Raw genomic sequence first — 12,741 nt, 5'->3', positions numbered from 1 at the left:
GCATAGGAACACAAAAGACAAAAAAGAACCTTTGCCCATTCATAAACTACTTCAACAAGGCCAAACTTTAGATTGTCTCGTGCATACTCTTCAGGATTTATTGGTAATTTAAAGTGTGCTTGTAGCTCCCCAAGTCTTATCGCTGTATCATACAGTCTAGTGTCGACAAAAAAAAACGAAAATTAGAAAATCAGACAGCAAACATCGAATTGAATCAATATTGAGGTAAATAAGAAATTCAAATGAATCCATCTGGTTGATATTAGTGTCCAGCAATTAACTCAGTGAAGCTTACTGCAGGAGGGCTATTTTTCAATTATTGCTGAAACCAATTCACTGAAGCTTAGTTCAGATGACCTCAAGAAGCAATATGGAAATCCACTGCGTATTACTAGTTGGTAATTAAGAGGTGAGAGTAAGGGGGAAAAAAGAACAGAAAATAACCTTTTTTTTGCCTTAGCCAGATTGTCAGTTAGCGAAGGTTCAGAAGTGTTTTTTTGTTGAAATACAAGAGCAGACATAAGTGCAACCGCTTCTTCTGGTTGAAGGTCGTCCAGTTGGTTCTCAAACAAGCACTCTGTTGATATCAACTCCTCCCCAGAATTCATCTCACATGCCACACGGCCCTTGATCTGAACTACAAGGTCAGCGTCTATACAACCAATTTCCTTTAGCACGTCAATCTGCAAAATCACAAGACAAGATGTTAATAAGACTCAGATATCATGCATCGGTACTAATCAGATAAATTAACAGCAAAGAACACATTTATCATTAACCAGATACCAAGCATAAGAAACTAAATAGATGCAATTTTTGAGACAACTTACCCGACCCTGAAAATCTGGCATCTTTTCGAGTGCTTCATCTGACATTTGATACTTTAGTGCATTCACTTCCTCTCTATGCTTGCTGAGGTCTTTTGCCAGCATAATGTGTTCCTTAAATTTTATGCATCCATAACACTTGTTCCCAGCCATCTTTACCAGTAGATTGTTCCATGCATAGTATGTTTCCATGAGATCCACGTCTCTCAGCTTCAGATCTAAAATATGTTCCCATTACAAAGCTTATCCTCCAAATAAGGTTAAGAAAATAAAAAAAAATTCCCATTTTGGATTCAAAGAGCATGCATTTTGCCATCCATTAACCAACAAAACAACTAAAAATTATATCTCGGATGATAATTAATTGTTTGAAACAAAGAACTAATGAGTAAATATGTGTGTGATACATAAGACAGTGTATACACATAATTGTGAACAAGCCAAGTGGAGCCATTCATTCCGATTCAGGAACATAGTCATCCAGAGAAAAGTAATAATGCCCTTTGTTTGAAAAACAAATATGACTAATAGGAAAAGGATTAGCATTATAGAGAAATTTGACAAGTATTGCATATTAGCAACAATTATTTTTTTAAAAAAATATTAAGCAACTGATAGAGAGAGAAGATACAAAATCCCTACAGGAAACACCCACTATTAACAATGCAAGTTATGCAACAGTGACAACACAAAACAAAGGCTCAAAAGAAACCACATCTCAGAAAGGAAAACTAGTCCCATTTTTTTTTTATGGGGGAGCAAATTTCAATTGGAAATCATGCCATGTCACAGATCATTCTAAGCTGTGAGTCCAATCAGGGACAGAAGTTTTCTTTTCAATATTTGGAATTTAGGGAATGGAAACTCATGTTATACACCAGAACCATAGCCAGTAAGCGTACAGTGTATAAACAGGGCTGAAATCTTATTCAGGAGGCCCTACTCCAACATATCAACTCTTGATGCACAATATCTTCAGGGCAGTCAGAAAAAGTATGGCCTACTATTCAAACATAATGTTCTGTTATAAAACATTGAAAAAGAGACCTGCTCATTGGGGCAGGTAATTCTTCGGTTAAATCAGCAAGAAGAGCTGGCCAACCCAAATGCCACCTTAAAAAATGTCACATGCATGGTCATCTTTGCACACACACATGGGTGGGTGGGTGTGAAAATTTATACAACTCCATCATTGTCAATCATAAGTTTTGTGTGTCTCGATAAGCATTGGACAACCCATTATCATCAGCTAAAGATCACAATTGGGCCTTCAATCCAACCCACTTCATCACAATTGGGGGCCATAGTATTTGATGGGAAGCCCAATTTAATTAAAAGTACATTACACCCCACCCCAAACAGCAATCAAGAAAATAGTTCTCATTGATCATGATTTCCCACCTATTATGAACTCTAATTTGGGGGCCATAGTATTTGATGGGAACCCAATTTAAAAAAAATATATGAAAAGATACATTACTCAGAGCATATTAAATACTTGAATGGCTAGCAAGGGCATAATGTGAAATGTTGGCATGAAACAACTCCTTGTGCATTCTTTCAAATGGGCAAAATCTCACCAAATTAGCTTTAAAATATAAAATTATAAAATTTTACATATGACCTAAATGAATTTATTGTACTAATGCAATGTTCAGCATGTAAGGACCATACCTTTTACTGGATCTAAAGCTGGAGGGTATTGTCCATTAGATTTCTGATTTAATAACTCTTGAACCGTTTTTGAGTATGCAGCACTGTTGTTATGTTCAAGAAGCCGGACTTGATCAATCTTTATTTTGCAGTTGCATATGCTTAAGAACTCTTTGTTTTCAACACCAATAACTTCATAATTCAACCCAGCTGCACTACCACGGTGAGGTAACTTTATATTGACAGTACCCGATCCTTTGCGAGAACTGACACCTGAAAAGTATTCTTCATCACCACGTTTTGATTTTGGAGCAATAAAATACCCTTGCGGAGAACTGCTACTATCTTTCCCTTGCAATATGCCATTGACTGAAGGATCTTGCATAGATAATGGCAAATCAGGCCTCAGTACTAAAACAATATATTGCTTACTACTAGCAGAAGGTGCTTTCAGTACAACTCCAAGAAAGTGGTCTTCAGCCTGTCATATACATGCAACCAAAATATTTACAGTATTAGGGATAACGATAGCATTTTGAGTGACCAAAAACAATGTCAAATGTACAGTTCAAAATAATTAAACCATCGTGAGAGGTTTACAAATTGCCATACACCTTACTGGACATAATTTAGAGTATACAAACTATGGATATAGTATATGCACGAGTTATAAGAAAAATGATCTTATTTGTTGCAGGAAATTTAAAGCTACTATATTTAAATCCTCTGATAATTGACAACTGAATCACAACTCTAGACGAAAAAAAATTCTGTTTATAGAAGAAGCAGACATTATTGTTCCAGTGCTCACATATTCTAAGCTTCTGACCACTTAAGTCTACTACATGATAGAATGTGTAAATTTCTCCCTTTCATTCAAGAATATTCATCAACCAAATGAAAAATCAGGTACAAAATTTGCCTCCAAAAAGTTCACCTTGTATTCCCATGTTGTGACATTTTTAAAGAATAGCATATAGCATAAAGTGGTCAATATTCCTCAATGAAGACAAGTAAATCTAAAGCTCGGCTTAAAGTCTTACACAAGTAGAACTTGACAATATGTGTGACAGAAGTCCAGTTTCTAGGATTGTAACGGGCACAGTTGGACCAGGAGGATGAGGCCAAACCAATGTCAGGTTGAAGAAAGTCAGTCCTAACATAACTGACTCTCATCAGACTAACATTAACCAAACCTGAGTAACCCAATTTTTTAAATTTTATTGAATTGGGCTGTCTGTGGTTTGCGTTAATGTACATAACCTGTAAAATAGTAGTGGTGCCATTCAGAATACATTGAAAAAGGAACATTTCACCACTCATCCAAATTCCCATGGTGCTTTAGTTTTCATTTTGCCTAGATATATACACCTAACGGACAGAGACACAATGGCTGTACATGCATGCATGCACACACACACACACACACACAGAGAGAGAGAGAGAGAGAGGGGACAACATTTCACACCAGAGCAGACACCAAAAATCCCCCAAAAGATCTTTGTCCTGAGTTTTTGCAAAGATCAGCCCATTTCTCTTGTTTTGGCCATTGTCAGACACTATATAGCATCTCATGCATGTTCCATGAGATGATTTGGTTTGGTTTGCTTGATCACACATTCAAACCTCTTTATTTGTTTTTTGTTTTTTGTTTTTTTTTTTGGGGGGGGGTTGAGAGACCGGAGGGTTTTATTATTTTTCATGGGGGGAGAGGACTTTTTGCATCTATATGAATCACCCTAACAATTTATTCCTTGGTATTTGATTGATTCAATTTCATAAAATTTGCCAATTGTGTTCAATTTAATCCATTTACTGGAAACACTATAATCAATTCTGACCATGCTGTAGCATGTAACGTTCAGCCATTGTTGAGTAGGTGGCAAAGAGTAGTTTTGTCCCACTGTTTCTCAGGTTCTCCTCTTCATCCAAGGTTAGGGTGAACAGTGCTTCTTGGCCTAGTGTAAATGGGCCATATAAGCCACCCACTTTGCCCAGACTGTCCAACTGATCCAGCATGTCAAAAATGAGTCCCATGCACAAGTGTGTGTGTGTGTATGTACGTATGCGTGTGTGCTTGTGTGCCCGTGTGAGACTGAGTGAGTTCTTTTTCCTTTTGTGGACAATATCTTGGACCTCAGCATTAAAGAGAAACCCAGTGCACGAGGCACCCGCTGCTGCAGGGTCTGGGAGGGGCAAATGTACACAGCCTTACCCCCTGCTACGCAGGAGAGGCTGTTTCCAAGTTTTGAATCCACAACCAACAGGTTGCAATAGCGTAACTTAACCGTTGCGCCAAGGCTCGCCCACTGTTAGTATCTTTGACTTCAGCATTCATGAAAATTGATCTCATTGTGTAGCCAATTTTCATCTTCAAGGATCATTATTCGGGTTCCGCTTAAAAGAGTAACTAGACCAAAACAAGCTTGAAAGGATCTCCCACCCCCCCCCCCCAAAAGAAAAAAAAGGAAAAATCTATCAGTTTTTATATGTGCATTTTAATGGTGGGGAAAAAGTTCAGTAAATGTTAAAAACATCATGAACAAGATCAGACGGTCAATATTTATTTGATCCTGATATTTTTCAGCAGTAGTCTATCTGGTGGCTCCCAATATGTTGAACATTGCTGGGCCCTTTACATTTAGTTTCTTCCATAAGTGGCAGCTGTTCATTTTATGAATTCATCTAATCTGTCTCACTAACAATAATTCGTCTAATTCATTTAATGAACAGCAATAACGCCCTATTTTTAGATAAAGTCTGCCATCTTTTCCTTTCCTTCCCATATTGATTTGTTCCTCTTATTAGACCAACATATATATATATATATATATATATATATATATCGCCTAATAATTTCTTTGAAGGCTAAGAAAGAATTATCAGCACAAGAAATTTATGTATAAAAAGTGTACAAATTTGATCCTTGAGTATATATATATACACATAGCCTAATTATTTCTTTGAAGGCTAAGAAAGAATCATCAGCACAAGAAATTTATGTATAAAAAGTGTACAAATTTGATCCTTGAGGATGACCTTTGTATGATAAAGCAATTTAAATCATGAGAAAATACCTAAAAACCAAGAAGTCCCTGATTAATTTCCCTATGTTGGATGATAATGCTGTAAATGTCAGTAGCAGTTTGGGAGCCAACCTCGAATTGACACCAAAAGGAGAAAAAAATCATCATGTAAGGACAAATCAAACCATGAATAGGAATTTTGTCACACTTGTTCCAACAAGAATAGGATTCTCTTTTATTTTGGGAGGGGGAGGTTACCAAGAATAGGATTCAGACATACAGAATGGGAAGGAAAAGGAAATCTATGAAAAGAATGCAAAACTAGGGTTTTAATTATGAGAAACTAAAAAAAAAAATTGTAGAAAACTAATCAAATTAAGAGAAGAATTAACCAAAATTGAATGAGTGGAAGGTAGGGGCTAATGGATGAAGTGATTGAGAAAGATTTGATATCTCTTAACTTGTGAACGGTATGACTATGAGGTAATTGGTATGGTGCAGCCAAACTGATTCCTCAATTAAGAAATCAATCAGCTGGGGTGGTGCTTGAATGGTGGTCCAGAGTGAAAGAGATGAGAGAGGCTGAATATTATGCTGGGTGTAATTATAATAATAACAAGAACAAGAACAATAATAATAATAACAACAACAACAACAACAACAACAACAATAATAATAATAATTGAAGTAGAAAAGAGACAAGAGGGAAGAAGAGATTAAATTCCTTAAGAGCACACCTCTGTTTATAATTTCTTGTAAAATTCAATTCCTGCCCATACTAGGAACTCAGACTCCAAATAGGAAGTGATACAATCTAAATAAAAATACCAACACCGTTTTAGGCATTCTGCAAGTAGGATTGCAAAAAAGTAATTATAATGTAACACCACATTTCCTAAACCAAATAAAAAATCGAATCCAAAAACAGTATGGACTGCCAAAACCAACTAAATAGAAAAAAAAAATTAAAGCATCCTTGTGTAGGATCCACAAGGCCTAAGACGCTAGGAAAAGCCTTCCCCCCTCCTCCCCCCCCCCCCGGTGGACAAGAGGAATCAAGCCGTTTGGATCACTGGCATCAAAGCAGTATGATCAGATCAGGTTTGGTTTTTCCTCGGGCTAAGTGGTGGCCCTACCAACTTGCTCAAAGAATATCCTATCTAACAATAATGCTGCTGTTGAGGTGTGAAACATCATGGAGTTCAGAAGCATAAGAGGTTATAATAAAAACGTTGACTTATGCGAGGTTTAAATTTAATTAATAACCCTAACAGGTTGTGATTCGATATTTGGACTTCTCTAATCTGAACTTTGTCCTACCAAAGGCTAGAGAAGATGGTGCCTACAAAAAGTCCAACAAAAGTATACAAGGAGAAAAAGAAGAAATACTTGACCTTAAAATCTTGACCCAATGAATCATCATGAAAAAAAATATCTTGACCTAGTGGGTCTTGTCTCTTTTCAAGTTGGAACATGTTGAAGTGTCCAACTAAAAAGCTTAAGCTTTTAGGATGGACACTTCAACATGGTATTAGAGCCATCAAGCCCACTATGTTAATAATACATTTGTGTATGGTCAGCCAAAAGATGGGCCACTCGTGCCACATGTACTACCACACAACAGAGGAGCAGCACGCGAGGGGGACTGTTGGTAAAAAATCCCACATTGGACTAAGATCTTGGATGGTTTCATATACCAGTTGGGCCTCTCCACCTAATAGTTTAACCTTTTAGGATGGAAACTTCAACAAAACATGGGTTCAGCTATCCAAAATGGTGACACTTTCCTCCATCGGCCATCTGCTTCAAAAGAAACATCACAATCCTTCTCTAAGCAGAAACAAATGTTGGCCTGGTTCTTCATTTGCTTAAATTAAGGTTGACTTGGCTAGGATCTCTAGTCCATGTAATTGTGTATTTGTGTAGCAATTAAGGAAGAACCAAAAATGGATCTTTTGATGAAATACCAAATCTGAACAATCAATGATTACAAATTCCAAAATGAGATGGGGGCAGTTCATCAAAAATTAACCGACACATGATTCTATTATTCACTACCAGTGATAGTAAGCTACAGTTAAAAAATTGTCTGACAGAAACAAGAACAGCCCCCTAAGGATTATTCTGTTGCCATTAGGGACTACTATGTATTGACCCCTCTAAATGCAACAAACCACAAGCATAGCCGCTTGAAAAGTCCTGATACCACATTGATTATATGACTGTTAGAATAAGTACTCACTACTGATTGTGATTTGACAACCACCACCCTCCCAGGTAACAGGAACTGTTGTGCTGTTTGAGACTGCATGACTGTCTCCAATACACGATTTCCATATTTCTCAGATTCTGTTAACATCCCATAGTATTCCTCAATTGCAGGTTCACCCTTTATGCATCTGCATGCATACAACGATGTGTGAGAAAAACATGGACATAAAAATGATAAAAACAACATGCAAAAGAAGATGAATGATCAAGAGATCCAAATGTGAATATGAAACATCTGTAAGAAAAGAAAAGCACATAACAATGAATCCATGTATATACATATGGGCACGAAATTAAGCGAGGGAGCTAAATCTAGGTAACATAGCCAATATATAATCACGACAAGGCGTTAACGTATCCTAACTATATCCATTCAAAAGTGAAATAGCAATGGAAAAAGAATAAATCTTTAGGCTGTACTACTGCCATGTACCAGCATAAATGTATCAAAATAAATCAATTTACCCAAATGATAATACCATAAGAGGTTGGGCCTTGCTCCATTGCGACCTAGTGGTTGCAGGTTTGAGTCGGGAAACAGCCTCTTGGAAAAGCGGGGTAACGCTATGTACATTATGACCCTCCCCAAACTCTGTAGTGGCAGGTGCCTCGTGCACTGGGTACACCCTTTTCTTGTAGGGATTTTTTTTATTGCCACCTCCGAAGGTGTCAATAGATTTGTAACCTTACCTTTTTCCCCTTTTAGTATAACACTTTTTTTCCAATGAGAGTAAATACTGTCATTTCACATGTATCCTCGAAAAATGTGCAAGACAATGACAGCTTTGATAGTAACATAATGATAAGTCATTTTCAAATGATTTTTGAAACCCCTTTATACCCCTAACTTAAAGAACTTTTCGGAATAAGATAAAGGGTGATGCATATCCAAGGGCCTACATCCGCAAGCATAAGAAGAAGAAGCCCTAGTATTAGGGCCTGTTTGGAGCCTTAGTTTATTTTTCAGTTTAATTGTAAACTTAAATTGAACCGGTTCAGACCATGGTCCAATTTAAGTGATTTATTTCTATTGGTCGTCAAGGAATCTTTTAAGTTGTTTTAGGCTTTTAATCTTTTTAATTAAGTTGTCCCACCCCTCCACGATTTATGTTGAGGGAGTGATTTGTTTTTGTAATAGGAATCAGCTTTGGGATTCAAATTCCTAGGCTGACTAGGTATTAGGCCTTTGGCCAAGTTATAAAAAAAAAAAGTAATTGTGGGAGGCTCCCCTACTGCTTGCTGCCTTGCTCCATCATGAGTGTTGCCTTGTGGATCCTATCAAGGTGCAGGGATTGGTGGACCTCCAATCGACTCCTTGCATCTTGTAGATCGGGAGGACCTGTTTCTAGTTGTCTTCAAGCTGCCACCATTGAAGACCTGCAACTCCAAATAAGTGTTTAGCATTAATCATCATCCCCTTCTTCTCCTAGTCCTCTAAATCTAGCCCTATCAATCCTCAATATCATTCCACCATTATACCCAATCGACCCACTAAACCCTAGACCATCTACATTCTGTCCAGCCCAGTTCCATCATCCAATTTCATTTAAATCTTAACCACAGTACCCTCTCATCACCCCCTCCACTCGATCCGAACCCCAAGCCCTCCTACATCAAAACCCTAATCCCCCTCAACTCCCATTAAACCCTAAAACCCTGACTTATAGTCCAGCCATACCTAACCATCAAAAACTCACCAAACTTTGGCCGAGTGACCCTCTCTACCATTAGAGAGCTCGACCTTAAGCCCCTACCCTAAATCCATCTCTAAACCCTAGATTCCTTCACTCTCATCTGTCCCAAAACCCTAAACCCTAATTTTCTGTTTTTGAATTCCTTATTCAAACTTCATTAAACCTAGCTCATTAGACTCCTATAAACCTGCCTAGCTTTACCATATAAGATCCATCCTCATTACCCTAAACCTAACCCTAATTTTGACCTAAATCCTCAAATCTACCCCCATCGAACCAACAACTCAACAGGTCCTGGTTTGTTTGGCTCCTAGTAGGTCTCCTACCTATCTAGGACTACATTAAGTGGTATCAGAGCCATAAATGAACATGGCAATCCAATGCTGAATACAGGTCTGCCACCCCCCACCCGATCCCATGGTTGCTATAATGGAGATGCTCCAAAAGCTATTTGCAGATCAGAAGTCTACGAGGGTACATACTGTCATTTCACATGTATCCTCGAAAAATGTGCAAGATAATGATAGCTTTTGATAATAACATAATGATGTCACTTTCAAATGATTTTTGAAACCCCTTTTATACCCCTAACTTAAAGAACTTTTCGGAATAAGATAAAGGTCAATTATATGAAGCTGCCAAGTTCTAAATACACCTATAGAGGTCTCATTTAGACACTCCCTTTTTTATAATACCATACGATATTTTGGTTTAATACAACTTTAAAATATTTAGATGAGCACGTGAAATATATTAATGATAGAAATTACATAATAATGAACGAACATAGAAATAATGGATGAAGAAAGATAATCATGTTTCCCACATGGTTCGAGGTCTCGGTTTCGGACCCCAACTCGGTCAGGCAGAAAACCGAGTTGGACCGAGATCTCGCCGAGCTGGTACACTTTTTTTTTTTTTGAACTTGTTCCATGGTTTCGGTGGGTTTTTGACCTAGTTTGGTCATGAAACTTGGTATACAGCCTATTTTGGGCCATTTAAACACAATGGCACTATCAGATTTTAAGGAGTGATATGATCCCGATTGAAGGAGCTAAAAGAACTAAGGGCAGGCCTAAAATGAACATAGGAGAAGTTGTGAGGAAGGACATGCATAGTCTAGGTCTTGTTCCAAGTATGACCTCAGATAGAGCCTATTGGAGGGCAAGGATCCATGTAGCAGACCCCACGTAGCTGAGATTCTCTTGACTTGCTGGGTTGTGCCTCTATTCTCTTACTTTCACCTCTCATCTTTCATTTTTCTTTTTATTTCCCATATTTCATTTGTCATTTTTCAGCTTTCATTTTTCATTTCTCATCTCATCTTTTTTAGACCTCTTTTCCCATCCCTACCTTGTTTTGTTTGGATCCAAGGAGCCGAACCCATTAAGTTGGGATAAGGCTGAGTTTGTTGTTGTTGGCACTATCAGATTTTGAAAAATCAAAGTCCAAATATGAGTTTGACTTCGGACCCTAGGTTGGTAGGTTACGACGTACTAATAGGCCCTGTTCTACACATAATTTAGTAGTAGAAAGCAATCAAAGCATACAATTAATGTAAAACAACTTAAATAAGAATTAGGAATGTAAAAATGTAAAATACATCAATCTTTCGATTTGTAGTAGATCCTGCAAGTTTGATGTTTGCTGAAGTATGTCCGTGCAATCCAGCGATTTTTCCATCGAAAAATGGTATCAAAACCAAAGTTTTCGGAGTATTATGGAAGTTCTCTGCCAAAACCAGCGAGACGACCGAGAGCAGTCGAGATTTTGATTGGTCTCGGTCGAGTTCAGTGCCTTTTTATATGTGAGTTTGGTTCAGTCTCGGTCGAACCGAGATCTCGGCCGAGACAATGCACTCCTCCCATATCGTAGCTGGTCTCGTCTCGGTTTTGCAAAAAACCGAGATATTTCCGAGATCTCGTTCCATGGTTTTCTAGAGGACCATCAACTTCCTATGAACTAGGTTTAATTTCAAGTGAGATAACAAAGACACAGTCACTGTCAGTTAAAATATAGGGAGTCCAAAATAGCACCTGCTGGCAAAACTTATATGTGTCCATATACAAGATGAAGAGGCAGTGTTTGGCATCTGATACAGACATAGGAGTCCTTGTTATGTACCTTCAAAGCCCTAACACTATCAAGTTGACTAGACGACGAAGTGAGGGATGAACCTAGCACATTCACTTATGTACGATCATACCTAAGTACCTAACAGAACCAGAACATAAACACGAAAGAGAAAAGTTGGTTCTATACAACGTATAGCATACAATATCATACTGGAAGACCATACATGTGTCCTGGAATCTTAGGGTTGAATATGACCCAAACCCGACTTGTAAAAATACAATAAAAAAGGGCATACCCAGTGCACAAGGCTCCCACCACTGCAGGGTCTGGGGAGGGTCATAACCTATGCAGCCTTACCCCCACTTTGAGCAGAGGCTGTTTCCAGACTTGAACCCGCAATGGAGCAACCTTACCGTTGCACCAAGGCCTGCCCTCTGTAAAAAATACAATATGAGGCAGCTAAATATAGCCCTTCCTGCATGCTTACTCAATAGCTTTTGCTGGTTGAGCAAGCTTTAGCATGAGAAGTTGTTGCTTTTCTGGAAGTTTCTTTTGAGCATGGAATTCAGCAAAGCTTCTCTTCAACATATCTTCCACCTGCAATCATGAGACTTTTATTAAACCAATGCAAAGATATCAACCTAAAAAGTTTAGAAAGCATACATTTTATACCAATAATTGTCAAGCTAAATAGTGAGCATGCATATTTGTGGCTGCTAATGATTAAAGTCATGTTCAACCGTTCAACAATGCACTAATTAAGACCCCGGAGAATTGAGTATATGGTGGTTCGCTATTCATATTGGCATCTTCGATACCCTACTTAATTTTTGCACTTGTACTGGATGAGTAAAACTGCTCTGCCACTTTAAAATAAAGATGAGATCTGGCAAATCGAGAAAATTGGGAAGGCCTTCTTTTTGCATGAAAAAATATTTATTTACACATTCAGAGAGAGAGAGAGAGCGAGAGAGAAGCAGAGCTCAAAAAGCAAAGTACGGGCTAAATCCGTTAAACAACAATAAAGGACCTTTTCTGCCCCCAAATCTTTCTGCTTTTCACCATGGGTATTACTGCTCAAAAAGGCCAAGAAAAAGGTTTAACTAAGTACAGTAATATGCACAGACAAAGCCGTGTAGAGCACCATTCTAGCGAAAGGGGTCTATGGTTCACCAAAAAGGTAGAACAATTTCA

At 38.0% G+C, this 12,741-nt stretch overlaps 1 protein-coding gene across 2 annotated transcripts in view; it reads right to left on the bottom strand.

Moving 5' to 3' along the window:
* Positions 1-12,741, bottom strand: part of LOC122669236 (DExH-box ATP-dependent RNA helicase DExH11) — a 53,962-nt gene that overhangs the window by 328 nt on the left and 40,893 nt on the right. The window contains exons 17-22 of one of the 2 annotated variants that reach the window (XM_043865954.1): positions 12,035-12,144; positions 7,749-7,905; positions 2,502-2,961; positions 831-1,045; positions 445-683; positions 30-156 (exon numbers count right to left, since the gene is read on the bottom strand). In XM_043865954.1, the coding sequence (XP_043721889.1) occupies positions 30-156; positions 445-683; positions 831-1,045; positions 2,502-2,961; positions 7,749-7,905; positions 12,035-12,144 (1,308 nt within the window). Of the gene's footprint in view, positions 1-29; positions 159-444; positions 684-830; positions 1,046-2,501; positions 2,962-7,748; positions 7,906-12,034; positions 12,145-12,741 lie in introns of those variants that run through there. The other variant, XM_043865962.1, reaches the window with a different exon arrangement.

The sequence above is a fragment of the Telopea speciosissima genome, chromosome 1 (assembly GCF_018873765.1).
Source record: "Telopea speciosissima isolate NSW1024214 ecotype Mountain lineage chromosome 1, Tspe_v1, whole genome shotgun sequence".
NCBI lineage: Eukaryota > Viridiplantae > Streptophyta > Magnoliopsida > Proteales > Proteaceae > Telopea > Telopea speciosissima.
Note: the sequence above shows the minus strand (reverse complement) of the source record. Positions and strands in the feature narration are given on the sequence as shown.